Consider the following 20,041-nt stretch of genomic DNA (forward strand, 5'->3'; position numbering starts at 1 on the left):
CCAGTTGGCTAAGGATTTATTCTGAAGCTTCACCTAGCACAGCAAAGCAAACTGTTCCTTCTTCTAGTGTATTTGGGTGCCTTGAAGGAGGGGCTCATGGAGATTATGGGAGGCCCAATCCTCTCCCAACATAGGTTCATGCCACCTCTTTAGGGAACTCTTGGCTCTGTAGGTCCCTGCTTGTGGTTCACAGTGCCTGGTGGCCCTGCAGCCTGACTCCCCAGGTCACCCACAAAGCTGCCTTGTTGAGGAGACACAGTCATCCCTTGCACATGAGCACCTTCAACCTAGAGTCTGAGGCTGGCTCAACCCTGCCCTGTGCTGGAAGCCAGCTGTGCAGTCAGCCGCTGTGAATAAATGGGTGAATAGGTGGAGTATCAGTCTGGTACTACCGAGACTTGTTTGGCTTTGATCAAGAACTTTAGCAGAAGAAGAGCAAAGAGGTGAATTTCATATCAGTTTATTTTGCTAAAATTCTGAGAAAGCCTCTTCGGTGTAGGGAGAAAGGAGGAACTCGCTGCATATATGCAGTAGTATCTTTCTGCTCTCCACCCATGGCCTAAGGTGAACAAAGTGTAGGTGCCTCACCTGGGAAGCCAAGGCATCACGGGCACCTCAGTGGGGCCCACCCTTTCTGAACACAGGCAGAAGGCAGAGCTCCTGAATGTCTTCACCTAGGAGGAGTCCTAGATTATTGCAGGGGGTGGAAGGCCCCTGACTGGGACAGAACCCCATTAGGTGGCTTTATCTAACCCCAAAGCCTTATTTCAACATTCTTTCCTCCACTCACTGCATATACCACTCTCGTCTATGCTCCTTTGAGCCGTCTGTACCCTTATTCCTAAGGGAAACAGTTTAATGAGTTAAATAAATCTTTGATGTGGACTCACTCTATGTTCAGATGGGAATCATATTTTATTTTATTGTATTTATTTATTTTGGTACCGGGGATTGAACTCGGTTCCTTGCGCTTACGAGCCAGGCGCCGGAACCGCTGAGCTAAATCCCCGGCCCGGGAATCATATTTTAACTTTGAGCACACTGTATTCTGAAACAGTAAAAATGGTTTTCTTAAGGGAAGCAAGAGGGCACACGGTGAGAGCATCCGCTCTCAAATCGGCACATGGAAGAGGTGAGAAGCTGGCTGGGGTGCTCACCGAGCTTGGCCACACTCACTCACTCCTTCTGGGCTGCCCTCTCCAGCTGGAAAAAGTCGTAGTCAAATCTGCTCAAGTCTTCACAGCCTCGCTCAGAAGGAAACCCAATGTAGAGATAGGCACTGTTGGATCCCAAAATAATGCGGTCCTAGGGAGGAGACACAGACACAGAGGTGGGGTCAGCCCCTCAGGAGGAGTCAAGGCCCCATGCCTTGCACCAGACGGTTCTGAGAAATAGCTTTTCTTGGGAAATCCTCCAAACAGGGAAGAGAGCCATGAAGGAGGAGGGAAGGACACCATCCTGCTTTTGTGTGCCGCTCTCACTCCACCCGCTCAGCGCTGCCTCCCTGCCAGGCACTGAGGCATCTGCAGAGACCAAACACGCCCCTCCCCTGGAGGATGGAAGGACTAACTGTGAAATCAGAACCTGTGAAGAAAAGCACAGGGAGTCAGCAGTGTCCAAGAGGCCTACTACATTGGGGAAGGAAGTCCTCCTGCAAGATGGAATATTAAGCAGAGATTTCAAGTGTGAGACACTTCGGTGGGCAGGGACAACTACTGCTGAACAACCAAGGGGAAGTCAGTGTGCCCAGGGCGCTCAAGGAGGTGGAAGGCAGGGGGAGCTCAGGCAGGGGCCCGAAAGGAGGTCGATGAAGGGCTTCCAGAGGGAAAGCGACAGAACCCATTTGCCAATCTAAAAGATTCTCTGAGTACAGTTGTGGGGGACAGATTGGAGAGGAGAGGGCCACAGAGGGCAGCTAGGAGTCGCTGTGGAGGTAGAGACTTTGATGAGAGTGGAGATGAAGAGGCTCTGATGTTTGCGAGAGGTGGCACGGTCCCTGCCAAGGACAGGCTCTTAAAATCTCACATGTCAAAAGTGTGAGAGCTGGAAGGTGTGCAGGAGATGACCTAGTTCAGCCCCCATTGTTTTGTAGGTGAGGGCCAGAGAAGTGAAGTGACTCGCCTAAGGACAACAGCAGGTTGGGAGTGCCCTGTCACCCCAGCAGCTGTGCTCATGACCTTACTATGGGCCACAGTAGAGGCCTTCAAGGTGGGAAGCATCCAGCCATGCCCTGTCCCCTTGGCATGAATTGGGGTTTCTTCACACGAACCTCCTCTCCTAGCTCTTGGGGGGGGACTTAGGTACCTCTGTGGCCCAGCAGGAAACTTACCAAATGATGCAGCTTTGTCCTGGTTGTGATAGGCACCCCATTGACCACAACCTTACATTTGCTGTATGGAGTGACCATCACTTTACCATCCAAATTCATGAAGGAAGCGTGTTTATCTGAAATTCTAAGACAAGAGTTTGTCCCAGTCACCTGGGGAATTTCAGTGACAGGTTCTCATTTACTCGATATGTAAGATCTCCAGCTGCTGCAGAACAGTGGGAAGATTTGGTGGGGCCTCCTGAGTGTTGTGCTCACAGTATGTGGAGACCCTGCTTCAGGAGCACAGGGAGGTGGAAGACAGCAAAGCAGTCATTTTATTAATAGGACAAAGCCCAGATAAGAGTCTAGAGCTGTAAGGAACCAACAGACACAAAGATCACTGTGACTCTTCAAAAGCTCACAGGCCAAGGTAGGGAAAATAAAAACAGAAATGTGTCAGCAGCTAAGATATGGGATCAACCTGGGTATCCTTCAGCAGATGAACAGATCAGGAACGTGTGGTGTATGTTCACCAGGGAATATTGTTTAATCACCACCAAAGAATGAAACCCAGTTATTTTCAGCAACATGGATGGAAGTGGAGGACATTCTGTTAAGGGAATATGTCAGGCACAGGAAGACAAGTACAGCATGTTCTCACTGGCATGGAACTAAAACCCTGACCTCAAGGAAGTAAAGAGTCGACCATTGTTAGCAGATCCTGGGAGGGGTGTGGGGGAGGCAGGGCTGGAGAGAGGACGGTTAATGGATATAAGGGTATGGTGGAATGGGAGGAACAGCTTCTAATGTTCTATAGCACAGTAGGAAAACTAAAGTTTACAACAATCAATTGAATATTTCAAAATAGCTAACAGGATTTTGAATGTCCTCAATACAGAGAAATGATAAATGTCTAAGGTGACAGATACGCAAATTACCCTGCTCTGATCATTACTCATTGTATACATGTACTGAAATGTTACATAAATGTGTACAGCTGCTGTGTCCAAAACAAAAACTAGAATCAGACCATAATGCCAGTACAACATACCAGAACTTATAGGACACAATGAAAGCAGACCTAAGACAGAAGTTTATAGCTGTGAATGCCCACATCAGAAAAAACAGAGCAAGCCCAAATAAATAACCAAATAAAGCATCTTGAGGACCTAACAAGAATCCAGATCCAAAGATGATACAAGGAAGAAAATTATAAAGATCTGAGCAGAAATTAATGAAATAGAGACTTTAAAAAAAAATCAATGAATCAGAATAGTTCTTTGGAAGAATATACAAAATAGACAAACCCTCAGCCAATCTTGCCAAAAAAGGAAAGAAAAGACCCAATCAATACAATTAGAAATGAAAAGGTGAAATCACAACAGACACCTTTGAAATTCAGAAGATTATTAGCAACTACTTTGAAAACTTGTACTCCAATAAATCCAGAACAAATGGGTAGATTCCTAGATAAATAAGAATTACCAAAGCTGAAACAAGATTTTAAAATCCTGAATAATCCAATAACAGGCAATGAAATTGGGGCAGTAATAAAAATACTTACCAACGAAGAAAAGCTCATCTCAATGGATTTACTGTTAAATTCTATAAGAATTTCAGGGAAAATTTAATGCCAATATTCCTCAAATTCTTTAATGAAATTGAAAGGGGAGGATTAGTCCTAAAGTCATTCCTGGAAACTACCATAATCCTAATTCCAAAACCAGACAGAGATCCAACCAAAAAAGAGAACTATAGGCCAATATCTTTAATGAACATAGATGCAAAAATCCTCAAAAGATCCTGGCAGACAAAATATAACAAGTCATCCAAAAGATCATACATCATGATCAAAAATGGCTTCATCTCAGGGATTCAAGGATAGTTCAACACATGCAAATCAATAAATGTAATACGTCACATAAACTGATGCAAGAACAAAAACCACGTGATAATCTCAATAGATGCAGAAAAGGCCTTTGACAAAATTCAACATCCATTCATGATAAAAACCTTGAAGAAAATAGGTATAGAAGGAACTTATCTCAATTTGATAAAAGCCATTTATGACAAGGCTACTGGCAACATCAGATTAAATGGAGAAAAACTGAAAGCTTGCCATCTAAAATCAGGAACAAAACAAGGATGTCTACTATCACTGTGCCTGTTCAATACAGTACTCAAAAGAGAGCAATCAGGCCAGAAAAATAAATAAAAGGGATATAGATAGGAAAGGAAGAAGTTAAATTATCATCATCTGCAGATGACATGATCCTCTACATAGAAGACCCAAAAAATTCCACCAAAAGTCTCCTAGAATAATCAAATTCAGCAATGTAGCAGGGTACAAAATCAACACACAAAAATGAATAGCAGTTGGGTATACAAATAAAGAACTTACTGAGAAAGAAATTAGGAAAACAATATCATTCACAATAACATCAAGAAAAAATTAAACACTTAGAAATTAACCTAACAACTGAAGTAAAAGACCTACAATGAAAATGACAGTACTATGGAAAAGGAGATTGAAGAAGACATCAGAAAATAGAAAGATATCCCCTGTTCCTGGATAAGCAGAACAAATACAGTAAAAATGGCCACATTTCCAAAACTAATATACAGATTTAATGTAATTCCAATTAAAATATCAACAGCATTCCTCAAAGGACTAGAAAAAAGAATCCTAAAATTCATATGGAACCAAAAGAGACCCAACATACCAAAAGCAATCCTGGGGAACAATAGCAAATCAAGAGGCATCATAATTTCAGCTTTCAAGTTATCTTACAAAGCTACAGTGATAAATATAGTACTCACACAAAATGGTACTTACACAAAAACAGACAGTGGATCAGTGGAATAGAAGAGAGGATGCAGAAACAACCTCAGGCATACTCAGCTATTGGATCTTTGACAAAGGGGCCAAAAACGGGAGGAAAGACAGCCTTTTTTAAAAAATGGTTATCCACATTTGGAATATTGAATCTAGACCCTTATATCTCACCATGTACTGAACTAAAATCAAAATGGATCAAAGACCTAACTGTTAAAACAAAAACAATCTGTTGGGAGATGAAATAGATAAAACTTTTAAAGACATAGACAAGGACTCTTTGAACAGAACCCCAACTGTGAAATAACATCAAGAATCAACAAATGGGATCACATCACATTAAAAACCTTCTGGACAGCAAAGTGACAGAGCCAGCCGTCACTTGTCGAACAGCACCTGAATGGGGGAGTGAGGATGAAGAAAAAGAAAGATGCAGAGATAGAGTCGGGAGGGCTCCCAGAGAGACTGCCGCCGCTTTTTTATTCTCCTCCCCTTTTTATCACAGGTGAGTTTGGTTATTCATCATGACCCTTATCCAAAGATACCTGCTTCCTTGTTCTCTAATTCTTTGGAAATTCCCCACCCTCATGGGCTTTCTTGTTTCTCGGGTTTACAAAACATTCATCCATCATGTTCCAGGACAATTTCTGAAGGTAAACATCTAATTTGGCAAGGGTGCGGTTCCTCATAACATAGTCTCCTTGCTTTATACAGTGGACGGTAAGATTTAACATGGAGCCTCTATGGCTAACACCGCTCTCCACATCTCCCCCTGTTTTATATATTATGATCAAGGTCTCTTGATCATGCAGATAGGCTGTGACCGTCTTAGATGAGGAATATAAAGAAATCCCTTACCCATCATGGAGTCAAGAGTGTCACAGTACTCTTGCTCTGTCTTAGGTTGGTGATTTCCTGTATTCCTCTTACCCGTCATTGACTACCAGCCTCTGCAGGGGATTACACCATGGGTTTAGGCGGTGTAGCATATAATTGTAGACCATGAATACTTCCAGCCATCCTCATTAAAGAATGCATAAACATCTGTAGTAGCGCCGGAAGGATCATGCATCTAAGAGGCAGCCCTCCTCCAATAATTACTATGGAAATGAGTTACCGCATAAATGCAGATGTAGATGGCAGAACTTTTCTAATTTGTTCGATAAAATCCTGTGCAGCCTAGGCTGCATCAAATTTTAGGGGTTCTGCATTTTGGAGATCTATAATATCCAAATCTAAGAACCCATTCGCAAAACCACTATCTGATTTTCTGTTTGGGTGACACAATTGCTTATTTGACAATTGAAGTAAATTACATTATAATAATCATAATCTTTCTGAACACTAATATTTCCTACAAGCAGTACCTAAGAGCGCATGACATATGCAGTGACATTTCTTTTGGGATGACAAGAATTTTCAGACCAGTCCAAGACATAAGTATCAAATCCAGTAATATTATATCTCACAGGGGCATCCGCCACACATCTCTTCTATGGAACAGTCCCATTGGAGCATTAAAAGTTGGAGGCACTACACCAGTGGTCTCTATACCCACAGGTAGATGTAGATGGACTCCAGTGATCCCGCCTTTGCATTGATCTACCTGCCTTCCTGCCAGGGTTCGAGCGCTCAGTCTTATACGATCAGTTCTGTTGATTTTGAAGAAACATATGGGGGGGGGTTCCGGTTTCTGATCCCGTACAGTTGAACAATCGGACCTCGTTCTTGTCAGGTGCTGCCGGCTCATCCAACAGCCTGGTATTGTTCACCCATACCATTATTTCTCCATTTTTTCAGCTCATTGGATGTACAACAGGTGGATCAGGTACATAAGTCCAATAAACCTTCTCATTAAGCATCATCATTAGATTTATCAGCAGGACAGTTGTCGGGATCATCCTAAGGGGCAGGAGAATTTCCCGCAAAACGGACCAATCTTTCAGGCAGCCACCTGGCACCTTCAGCGTCCTGCGGGAAAACACAAACATGCCCTCGTCCCCATATTAATACCGGGTCGGGGCCACTCCATACACCCGTGAGGGGATCTTTCCACCTCACTTGAGCATATGATGATTTAGTTTTAGGATGCCACAGCCGTTCTGCTGCAGTCAATCCATAAGCATCCACAATCAAAAAGTTCAGGATGAAGAGAGCATGATGTAAATAATTCTGTGGGGATAAAGGGTATAACTCCCCCTTTTTTATTTTTTGCAATTGATTTTTTAGGGCACCATGGGCTCTTTCCACAGTCCCTTGGCCTTGTGGGTTATAAGGAATACCTGTCTTATGGGCGATACCCATCTGTTTACAAAAGATTTGAAAAGCTTTACTAGTATATCCCGTGCCATTATCAGTTTTAAGAATGATAGGGACCCCAGTTGTGGCAAAGCATGTTAAACAATGGGCTATCACATGTTTTGTAGCTTCTCCAGTTTGTGCAGTGGCCATAATAAATCCCGTAAAGGTATCAATACTTACATGTATATATTTCTGTTTTCCATATTCGGCAATATGGGTAACATCCATTTGCCATAACTGATTGGGTTTAAGGCCGCGGGGATTTACCCCATAATGAGGGACAGAATGATGTATAGGACAGGCAGAACATTGCTTAACTATTTGTCGAGTGGCTTCTCGAGTTATCTGGAATTGCTTCCTTAAGCTGTGGCTATTTTGATGATGTAGAGCGTGAGACTGCTGAGCTAATTCCAATTGACTGAAAGCTACTAGCCATGTAGCCTGATCCGCAAGATCATTTCCCTTTGCCAGGGGTCCGGGAAGCCCAGAATGAGCCCTAATGTGACCCACATAACAGGGACAGGTCCGGGCATGTATGCACCGTTGTATCTGAGCAAAGAGCTCCTGTATTTGATTATTGGCAGCATCAGTATAAGCAACTGCTTCAAGCACCTGTAAAGCTTTAACAATATAATGACTATCTGTATACAAATTAAAAGAATAATGGGCCAGAAGTTCAAATATACCACAGCGATGGCACGAAGCTCAACAATCTGAGTGGAGGCAGGGGCTGTATGAACAATCTGTGGCTTTCCCTGAATAACATATGCCGCAATACCATTGGAAGACCCATCAGTGAAAACCACTTGAGGTCATAATCAATATCATTTCTATTAGCCCGATTTAATTCAACTGTTCTTTGACACTGCTCGGAAAATTCTGTTTTCCAAAGGAGGTAATCTCCCCCAGACAGGCATGCCTTAGCAAGCTGTTTCCAATCTCTGGGAGGCAGCGCCTCCGTGCTCAACGATTCTAACATAGCCTGAGTAAAAGGTGCGGTACGGCCATATTGTGCACATGCCATTTTTAACTCTTTGAGTTGCTTAAAAGATATCGGCCGATGGATTCTGACCATATTCCCTTGAGCGTCAGCTTCCTCAAATACTGGACAAGCTAAATGAAAGCCCTGGGTATCTTCCCCTCTGTCAACCGCATGTTGCAGGGTAGCTTGTAATGGCGACAGAGACCGAGAATTGACAGACAAAGGCCTGGGTCCTGGGGGATGTTTGATCATGGCTATAAGAGGGTCAGTTTTTTTCATTAATCTTGGACCTGCAACCGGCAGGGGCTCAAGACCAGCAATTATACTAGGAACTATTCCTCCCTCGCCCTGAGTCTTCTGGTCTTCCTCTTCCACCGTTAAGCCTGTCTGCCACTGCTGACAAAGAGACTCCAATCTCTTTTCCAATCTAGTAATCCTTTCGGTCACGTCCTCATTCGCCGGCTGTCTGGATTTTTCGGTTTTCCTGGCCGCGGCTACGATAGGGAGGGGGGGCAGTCCTCATTGTTATACCTAGCAGCCTCTTCTTCCAAATCATCAGCATCTCCCGGGTTTAGGGGTCCCTCATCCGGAAAAAAACCCTTCCTTAGTGCAGGCTCCGCATCAGCATACACTGGCTGAGCAGCTGGCTTAGCTTCACTTTCTATAGGAGGTGGAGGGACAACCTCGGGAACACCAGCCTTGTCAGGCTCCTCCGAGGAAGGACTTGAGGAGGGTCCTTCAACCCTCTCTCCCTCATGCCGAGGATCCAAACTATCTCTAATTAAAGCCCATAAACTAAAAGCATCTATAGGGATTTTAGTGGGTCCATGACCATCGTAATAGTCCTGAAGTCGCCTTCCCACCTTATTCCATACTTCTAAATCTACTGTGCCTTCTTCAGAGAACCAAGGACAAACTTTCTCTACAAATTCTAAAAAATTACATAATTGTTGATGCCCTACCTTTGCTCCACGAGCGTGAAGCATATTTTTAAGCATATGTTCAAAAAGCATTCGGCTATTACCAATACCCAGCTTGTTACTCCCGAGTGTATTCACCGCCCTTAATTTACTTATCCGAGCTCACGATCCGCGGTGTCCTTCACTATGGTCCCCCGTATTCAGGTCCCTGCTCGGGCGCCACCCGTGACGGAGCCAGCCGTCACTTGTCGAACAGCACCTGAGTGGGGGAGTGAGGATGAAGAAAAAGAAAGACGCAGAGATAGAGTCGGAAGCCTCCCAGAGAGACTGCCTCCGTGCTTTTTTATTCTCCTCCCCTTTTTATCACAGGTGAGTTTGCGTATTCATCATGACCCTTATCCAAAGACACCTGCTTCCTTGTTCTCTAGTTCTTTGGAAATTCCCCACCCTCATGGGCTTTCCTGTTTCTCGGGTTTACAAAATGTTCATCATGTTCCAGGACAATTTCTGAAGGTAAACATCTAATTTGGCAAGGACGCGGTTCCTCGTAACATAGTCTCCTTGCTCTATACAATGGAGGGTAAGATTTAACATGGAGCCTCTATGGCTAACACCTCTCTCCGCAGCAAAGGAAACAACAAACAATAAAAAGTCAAACTACAGAGTGAGAAAAAATTTTTTTTCCAGCTATTCCTCAGAGGACTATTATCTAGAATTTATAAAAAAAAATCAGACCTCCCCAAAATAAAAGACCTAATCAAAAAATGGGCAAGTGAAATGAATAGACACTTCTCAGAAGATGTACAAATGGCCAGTAAATACAAGAAAAAATGTTCAACATCTCTGGGTTTGAGAAATGCAAATTAAAACAACTCTGAGATTCATCAAGAAATCAAATAACAAGTGTTTGTGAGGTTGCAGGATGTAGGTGGGGGGGACCCTTATACACTGTTGGTGGGAATGTAAACTAGTACACCACTATGGAAATCAGTATGGAGACTCCTCAAAAAACTAAAACATGAAATCCCATTTGACCCATGTTATGGCTTGTATCTAGATGTGCCCCCAAAGCCTCATGTGGTTATGGGTGAGGCTTTTCAGAGGTGGCTGGATCTAGAGTGTGTGATGCTGGGATTAAGGATGTGATGCTGGGATTGATTCATAGTAGGATGTGTGACCCACCCTAAGGGTGGGTAGCCTGGATATAATACAAAGAACAGAAAGAGGGCTGCTGTTGTTGCTTGCTGCTTTTGCTGCCTTCTGCCTGCCATGAACAGTTTCTCCTCCACAATGCCCTTCTGCCATGCAACCCGGTCTTGGAGCCAGCTGATTATGGACTGAAACCTCTACAAGCTGTGAGCTGAAATAAACCTTTCCCCCTTTAACTTTGGGTGTCATATATTTTTTCTCAGTAATGAGAAAAGTAACTATGACAACCCAGCTATTCCTTTCTAAGGTATCCTAAAAAAGTTAGACACTGGGCTGGGGATTTAGCTCAGTGGTTCTGCTGCATGCCTAGCAAGCACAAGTTCCTGAGTTCAATCCCCAGTACCAAAAAAAAAAAAAAAGATGGAACAGTTAGACATCACATTACATTGATACATGCATGCCCATGTTTATAGCAGCACAATTCATAATAGCTAAATCTTGGAAGTGGCCTATATGGTCATCAACAAATGAATGAAGAAAATGTGGTATTTATAGAATGCCACTTTTTTTGGTACCGGGGATTGAACTTGGGTCCTTGTGCTTGGGAGGCAGGCAGCAGAACCACTGAACTAAATCCCCGGCCCCATTGTGATATTTATATACAATGGAGTACTACATTACCCTAAAGAAGGATAAAGTTGAAGCATTAGTAGGAAATAGATATACCTTGAGATCATAATGTTAAGTGAAATAAACCAGACACAAGCTTAAATAGATATCACATGGTTTCTCTTATATAAGGAACACAAAATATAAATAAAGAGCAAAGTGAAAATACTAGGAAACAAGGAGATAGATCTTTTGCAAATGGGAAGGGGACCGAGAGGTGGAAGGAGGGGAGGGAGAAGAGGGAAAAGGGATGAAGAAGGAATTAAGATGTGTTATGTCCATGTACCAACTCCCCACAAAGAATGAGATATTTATGTACTGCAGACATGTACTAATCAAAACAAAAATGGAAAAAACACAACAAATATATTTTTTAAAAAGATGTTTCAGAAGAAATGCTTGCGAAGGTGATTCCATAAAGAGGTTACAGAGTGTAGGAAAAATGTAGATCTATGGGTCTTTAGCTATATAAATCCAAACTACATGTTACAAGATTTGGGGCTGAATGCCAGAGGTGTCAGTGTGGCTGCTCCCTGATGACATCTGTGTGCCCCAAATGACCAGCTTCTTAACTGTTCTAGAATGTTCCTGGACTCATTGGCTGTCATGGAGAGTTCTGCATGTTGAGACGCATGTCCATCCACATCCCTTATTTGTATGGGGCCCAGGGTTCCTGTGAGGGAAAGTTTTGATCTTAGCTCATCAAGGGAATGTGGCCAATTATAGACCTGAGTGTTGGGCTAAGGGAGTGGTGTGCAAAGGAGATGAGGAGAATCCTCAGGAAGAGGCCCAGAGGAGGCTGTTGGGGCAGGTGAGGGGATGCCAGTGGCCCCTAGGTCAGCACATCTCCCATGAGGGCCCCTGTGCTTTGCCTGGGAGGCCTGAGGCACTCTGGGAGGGCTGCCAGCGAGGCCTCATTCTGGAAGAGCCAATCACACCTGCTGCCCAGAGACCTGTGGGCAGTTGGGACACAGTGGTCCTGGGAGCAGGGGAGAGAACCCTGGAGCACTGGCCTCCCAAACAGAAAGGCACAGAGCTTGGGGACTCTGATTGTGTCAGACCTGACCTAGGGTTTCATACAGACTCCTGTGGGGACTCCTCAGGGAGTCCTCAGGGGAAGGAGTCACCCCAAAATGTAGGCTTTCCACCTGCTAGTCCAGTCAGTGAGGGTTCCAGGCACTGAGATCTGAAGATGCAGTTGCCTTTGGAGATGAGACCATGAAAGATATGGGCCACCGCCATGGGCTTGCCCTTCCAACTCTCTGTTTCCTGGCCAGATCTTATTTCTGTTTGTGAAGAATCACCACATGGACTTCTGTCACTGACATCCCGACCTCCCAAGACCAGAGCGGAGGAAACTCTTCCCAACCTTGTTACACAGCGGGTCATGAGGGAGGACCTCTCATTCATCCAGCAGGGTCTGTGGCCTGCCTGCCCAGGGCCAGATGACCTTCAAGAACCACCTCTATATCAAGAGCTCCTAATTTTCTAATGCTGGACAAGGACGTGATTCACAGAAACTTAACCCAGGCCTTGAGGAGTGATGGCATTGGAAGCAGCCTGGCCGGCGTCCCACGAACCTGAAAAGAGTTAGGACAGCTCATCTTCAGTGGTCAGGACTTGACTTAACGGGGCGACACATCTGATGTTTACAAGTGACCTTTTCTCTTCAGTGGGATCATGTGAGGGGATTTTCCCACTGGGGTTGTCAATCATAATGGTGCCTGGATATGACTTTGCTTTATGGATTTTTTTACCTTCTGCCTTTTTGTGTGTGGTATTCCTAGCCTTTTGAAAATTGTACCTTGGGCATTTTGGAGAAAGAAAACAGAAGGCACTGGGCCTTAGGAGACACTGTGAAGCCTGCCACAGGAAAGGCCCTTTGAAGCTCTGACTGGTTCTGTCTGGTGACAGCCGTGGGGGACATGCCAGGGTGTCACCTGCAGCTTTTGGGCAGCCCTGGCCAGCTCCTCCTGGCCTCTACTACCGTCCTGGAACCCACACCTGTCTTACAGCCAGGGGACCAGGAGTCCCGCAACCCTGGTGCTGTATTCCAACATACTCAGTATTCATTTAAGTCAGTGATATTTCCAGGTTCCGAAACCATGAAACAAGGACCTGGTAAGAACCATGCCTGGCTCTGTGCGCCTGTCCTGGCCTCAGCAGGCTTTCCTGCTCCAGATGCACCTGCAACACTAGAAGATTGCTTCGGGCACTGGATGGAGTGCACCCATTCTTAAGAAAGACAGAGCTGTAACACCTGGTGATTTTATGTCTCCCACAATCTTTGCTGCTGGGCTGAACACAAAGCCTTTGTCTCCAGGCAGACACATGCCCGAGTCTGATTTATACTCCAGAGCTTTCTGAGAGACTTCCCTTGAAAGCACCTTCTTTCCTTCAAAATAAAACCTCACTGGAAAATAACCAGTTTTGGAAACTAGAGATCAAAAATGCCAGCCCCAATCAGCCTATCTCTGCCTTACCTGCACCACTATTCTCTTGCTCAGAGGCTACTCTGTAAGGCACGGACAGGGTAGTTGGAGCTGGCATTTTTGATTTCTGGCTTTCAAGGCTGATTACTTTCCAGTGAGGTCTTGCGTCATATCCTTGCCCAGCTCCTTCCCTGTTTCAATGTCAGCTCCCCACTCCCTCACTGGATTCTCCCAGGAGCAAACCTTTAAGAAATCATCTCCACCTGAAACACTGTCTCAAGGTTTGTTTCGGAGAAAATTCTACCTTACCCACCAGGCTAATCTTGGCTATCTTTTAGGAAATAAGGAGTATATCAGTGACTAGTTATATACATTTTTGCATTAATTAAAATAAGTATATCTTACTTTTTCATGTAAAAAATACAAAATATTTTAATGGAAAAAGAACCACACCTGGCAAAAGGATAAACAAAATATGAGATATGCATACAATGGAATATTATTTAGTCTTTAAAAAGGAAATTTTCATGTGTTCTACAACATGAATGAATTTAAATCAGTCCACCTAGGACAAATACTGTATGATTCTGCTTATATGTCAGTTAACTGGAATAGTCAAATTCACAGGCACGGAAACTAGAACGGTGGTTTCCAGGGGCTGGGAGAGTGGGGAGTTAGTGTTTAGTGGGTTCAGAGCTTCAGTTTGAGATGACAGAAACTTCTGGAGACAGGTGCTGGTGATGGTTACACAAGAGTGTGAAGGTGCTGAATGCCTCTGATCTAGACTCTTAAAAATGGTTAAAGTGGTACATTTTGTTATATATATTATACCACAGGTTGTTGGGAGTTTTGATTTGTTTTTGAGACAAGGTCTCACTATGTAACTCAGGCTGGTCTTGAACTATGTAGCCCAGGCTGACTTCAAACTCCCAGCAATCCTCCTGCCTCAGCCTCCCGAGTGCTGGGATTACAGGTGTGCTGGGATTACCACGCCCATTGTTAAAAATCAAAAAAGAAGGGAAAGGAGGTGGGAGGGCAGGAAAGAAACTGTCTCTGGGCCAGAGGGGAGCAGGACCAGGGCAGTGCACAGTGAATACCGGCATGGATGAAGTACTCGAGGACCCCTGTGAGCTGCAGGCCCTCATTGACATTGAGAAGGTGAGGGAGGGTCCTCATCAGCTGCCGCTCCTGGAGGAGAGATGCAGAGAGTCCTGTCACCCATACGCCTTCCCTGTCCACTTCTGCACTGGACTGTGTCTGGGGGGAGGCTGAGCAGGGCTGGGGTCAGCTGTGAGCTGGATTCGTCTGGACAGGGTCGTTCCGAGGCACAGCTGCCTGTGGTCCCTGCCTCCCCTAACCAGCTGCCCTTGTGCTGCCCCCCTCTACCCTACCAATCTCTTCGGCCCCTGGAGTCCCCAGGCACCCTGCTCCTGGGTCTCTGGATGCCCCGCTGCTTCGTCCCCTTTAATCCTTCCATCCTCCCAAAGCCCTGCTGCTGGCTAATTGGTGACCAGGCACTGATGGCAAAAAATGGCACTTTGGATTTACTGGCATGCACCACCACACCTGGCTTAATTCTTAAAATCCGTTCTGACTAGAGCAAAGAGGATAAAAATCCTTCCAACTGGTATTATTCATGCAGAGTACAAGTCCTGCACACCTGTGCTGAGTCCTACTTGCCCCAAGAATCACGGAGCCTGCCACCCCTTCCCCAGGGTGCTGCTTTAGTACAGCTTCCAGCTGCACCCCATTTGTCCTGCCTTTAGAACCCTTAGCCTCTAACTTCATCCGCCTCCTGCTGCCACAGACCCCGCACACTCCACTCCTTCAGCTTTGGCCTATTTCTAGGCTCCTGAGCCCCCAGAATCCAGGATGGGTTCTCCTGCCTGTTCTTGTTCAAGGTCTGATCCATCATTTCGGGATGTGCCTGGAGCCTTGTGGCTGTAAAGTTGTGGTGGGGTGGGAGTGGCATGGGGAGGCACAGAGGGCCTCTCCCTCACCCGGGGATGAGATTGGCATCACAGCCAGGGCTGGGGATGCAGCTCAGCTGCAGTGTCGAGAGCCACTCTACATAATTTTGGGGGAAGAGTCATTTTGTAATTAAATTGTGATTAGGGCTCATCTGAGGCCTAGTGTCTGGCCATGCAAGCCAGCAAACTTAAGTCTGTTCTGCCTCCAGTGTAATGCTGTGAAGTTCCAGGGCAAGAGTACATCAGCTGAAGACACCCTGGTTCCTTGAAAACCGAATAGTGACAATAGCAAAAAAGAGTTTTGTCTAGGGGAAAGGACAAACTCCTTATTAACCTGCTATCTCTTCCCCCTTGCTATTGTAAGAATCCTTTGCCCATCCCAGTGTCCTCATCAGCATAAGATCACCGCTGCCCTCTGAATCACCCGATACTCCTTCCGATTATTGTGTGCACCTAATAAATAGTGGCTAGCCTGGAGTGTTTTTGTCTTTGCCCACTCTAGCATTGACCTCCCAGCCCCCCATATGCGTGGAAAGTGTGTCTCTTTGTCTTATAAGATTTTTTGGTACCTGGGATTGAACTCAGGACCTTGTGCTTGTGAGGCAGGTGTGGTGCCACTGAGCTAAATCCCTGGCCCATTTGTCTTTCTTTCTTTATCTTTCACCTTACCCCTCTCTAGGCAGATCAGGGGACTGATCAGCCTCCGATAGCAGAGCACCTGCCTAGATTTTGCAAAGCCCTGGGTTCCAACCCCAGCACTAGAAAAAAAAAATCTATATTTGCATCACAGGGGATTGTGATCAGATATTGGCAGTGAGTGCCAGGAGAGGCACCATGGCTCAGGTCACTGTGTACAGTCCCAGGGGACAACTCATAACCCTCAAATTCCCCCCAAACTCAAATTACCAACAGCCTTGAATTCCATGCTCGGCCTCAGTGTACACAGAGGCTCTGTGGCTCCCTTCCGTTTGTGCCCTGGCACTTACTCTCTCTCCCCTTAGCTCCACCAGGAGTAAGAAGTCCTGTATCCTGCGTCCCATTTTACATGTTCACTGACAAAGCCTCACTGCCCCTGGGGGTCTTCCACATCTGAGGCAGAGGCTGCCCTTGGCAGGGAGGAGGGAGACTCACCAGGGCCGAAGCCGTGTACTGCTGCTCCCACTCTTTCCATGCCTGCTCTAGCAGGTGTGCCCAAGTCCCCTGGGTAGTGAGAGTCCCCAGCTGCTGTTCTGCCAGGAAAGAGCAGAGGATTTTAAACTGTGGGAGGGAGGGAGGATTGTAAGCACCAGGCCGGAGGTGTCAGAGGTGAGGCATGGAGTCACTACGGGACTCTGACCTGGGTTCTCAGTGAAGTAAAGGGACCCCCAAGGAGGGGAAACCAAGCTGCACTTAGGTATGCAGAACTCATTTGCTAATTCCTATGATGAGCAGTACTGCTGTGTAACTCATAAGACATTAGGGCAAGAAGGCCCTTCTGAGAGGAGATATTCTCTTCCTCTTTCCTGTAAGCTTGTGAGGGGGTTTTGTCTCATGCCATCATTGTAGGGAATTCCCACAAGGCCATGGGATTGAGGAAGAATCAGATTTATCTTACATTGTCTTTCATGTATTTTGTGTCTTTGCTTATGAACAATGAGAATTGGATGCCATGTGTAGGTCAACATCCAACGCATCCCGGTTTTAGTGTTAGAGACACGTGGCAATCAGCTCCGTGCCTGGACCAGCTGTGTGCACCAACTCTAACTCAGGAAGTTGCTGTGCTGAGGTGGAAGCCTGGAGATGTTCCTGGCAGGGCTGCCCAAACCGTGTCTGACCCTGTGATGACTGGGACCATGAAGAGAGAGGGAGGGGGCCACCAGAGGGTTCAGCTGGGGAGGCGACATGGAACCCGGGCTAGGAGCAGGATTGCTACAGAGCACTAAACAAAGATGTTTTGGGCTTTTTCTATGTTGTTGTCTTGATGCTGAACACCTTACCAATTGCACATTAACAGTTTTCTAGTTTACCTTTATCATCCATCCCATTTTAAACCATAATGGGCATAAAATGTACATGTGGTATAAAAATATATGATGAATTTTTAAATTTTAAAAAGATTTATTAAAGACACATTGCCATCAATCCCCTCAAAATACTCTCCCTGGCCTTGAACACACTTACCCCATCCTTCAGGCCACTTTCTGGAGAAGTTCTAGAAGTCCTCTTTCCTGAGTGTCTTCATTTGTACTGTTGTGGCTGCCTCAGTGTCCTGAATCAATTTGAAATGTTTATCTTTTGTGGTCATTTTGATTTGGGGGAAGAGCCAAAGATCACACGGTGCTAGACGTGGTCAATGAAGTGGATGAGGACACATTGTAATGTCTGTACAAGGCTGCCTTTCCATTGGATGGCAGTTGGCAACAACATTCACCAATTTTTGATCATACCTGTGGAGACACTTGTAAAGGACTTTTAGAACTGCTTCTGACAGTGGTAACGGATAATTTATGACAAAACAACAGCAACAATCATCATATTAAATGGAGAGAAGCTAAAAGCTTTCTCTCTAAAATCAGAAACAAGACAGGATCTCCACTGTCACCACTACTGTTCAATATAGTTCCCAAAACATGAGCCAGAGGAGTCAGGCAAGAGAAAGAAATAAAAAGGATATGCATAGAAAAGGAAGAAGTAAAATTATCATTATGTACAGATGACATGATTTTCTACACCGAAGATCCAAAAATTCCACCAAAAGGCCCCTAGAATTAATAACCAAATTCAGCAACGTAGCAGGATATAAAGTCAATACACAAAATCAGTAACATTCCTGTACACCAATAAGGAACTCACCCAGAAATTAGGAAGACAATACCTTTCACAATAGCATCAAGAGAAAGTACATACCTAGGAATTAACCTAGCAAAAGAAGTTGACAATGAAAACTACAGTGCTCTGAAAAAGGAGATCCAAGAGGACATCAGAAAATGGAAAGCCATTCCCTCTTCCCGGATAGGCAAAACAAATATAGTCAAAATGCCCATACTTCCAAAACTGACATACAGATTTAAAGCAATCCCAATCCCAATCCCAATAGTATTCCTCACAGAACTAGAGAAAACAATTCTAAAATTTATATGGAACCAGAAGACACTCAAAGTAGCAAAAGCAATCCCAGACAACAAGAGCAAAGAATGACAGCTCCAGACTTCAATTTATACTACAAGGCTACAGTGATAAAAGCAGTATGGTACTGGGAAAAAACACACATGTGGATCAATGGAACAGAACGAAGGATGCAAAAATAACTCCAAGCACATTTGGCTACCTAATCTTTGACAAAAGGCCCAAAAACTTATGCTGGAGGAAAGATACCCTCTTCAACAAGTGGTGCTGGGAGAACTGGCTATCCACATGTGGAAGACTGAATCTAGAGCTAGTCCTGTATCTCTTACCATGTATTAAATTAAAATCAAAATGAATCAAAGATCTAAGTATTAACATAGAAACAATCTGCTAGAAGATAAAATAGGTAAAACTCTTGAAGACATAGGCAAGGACTTGCTGAACAGAACTCTAACGGTGCCAAGAATCAACAAATGGGATCATATCAAATTAAGAAGCAGAAAAAGAAATAGAATACAGAAAAAAGAAATAGCCAACAGAGTAAAGAGACAATGTACAAAAAGGAAAGATTTTGTCAGCTATTCCTTGGACAGAGGACAAATATTGAGAATATATAAAGAATTCAAAAAAAATTAGCCTGCCCCCCCCAAATAAAAGACACAATCAAAAAATGGGCAACTGAAATGAATAGACATTTCTCAAAAGGAGAAATACAAATGGCCAATAAATATATGAAAACATATTCAACCTCTCTAGTTGAGAAATGTAAATTGAAGCAACACTGAGATTTCATCTTACTCCAGAAAGAATGATTATCATCAAGAAATCAGATAACAAAAAATGCTGGTTAGGCTGAGGGGGAAAAAGAACCCTTTGATGTTGGTGGGAATGTAAACTAGTACAATCACTATGGAAATCATTATGGAGATTCCTCAAAAAACTAAAATAAATCCTATTCAACCCAGCTATTCTCCTTGTAGGTATCTTCTTGGAAGAGTTAAAGTCATCATATTACAGTGATACATGCATAGCCATGTTTATAGCAGCACAGCTTATAATAGCTAAATGTTGGAAATGGCCTATATGTCCACTAACAGAAGAATGAATAACGAAAGATAAACTTGAATCATTTGTAGGAAAATTAATGAGACCACAATGTTAAGTGAAATAAATGAGACACACAAGCTTAAGTATCAAATGGTTTCTCTTATATGAGAAACCCAAAATATAAATAAAGAACAAAATCGCCACCTGCTGCGCAAGCGCAAGGACCCGAGTTCGATCCGCGGTACCAAAAAAAAAAAGAGAACAAAAATAAAAGATAGTTAATAGGAAAAAAAAAGAGATGGAAGGAGGCTAGTGAGAAAAT

General features: G+C 44.3%; 1 protein-coding gene across 1 annotated transcript in view; it reads right to left on the reverse strand.

Moving 5' to 3' along the window:
- Positions 1-20,041, reverse strand: part of LOC101705302 (kinesin-like protein KIF28) — a 60,740-nt gene that overhangs the window by 17,585 nt on the left and 23,114 nt on the right. The window contains 6 exon segments of the mRNA XM_087194085.1: positions 1,158-1,305; positions 2,330-2,454; positions 12,692-12,745; positions 14,695-14,785; positions 16,699-16,824; positions 17,022-17,041. Of these exon segments, the coding sequence (XP_087050211.1) occupies positions 1,158-1,305; positions 2,330-2,454; positions 12,692-12,745; positions 14,695-14,785; positions 16,699-16,824; positions 17,022-17,041 (564 nt within the window).

The sequence above is a fragment of the Heterocephalus glaber genome, unplaced genomic scaffold, assembly GCF_053883595.1.
Source record: "Heterocephalus glaber isolate CG9 unplaced genomic scaffold, H.glaber_assembly_v1.0 deba00001600, whole genome shotgun sequence".
Taxonomy (NCBI): Eukaryota; Metazoa; Chordata; class Mammalia; order Rodentia; family Bathyergidae; genus Heterocephalus; species Heterocephalus glaber.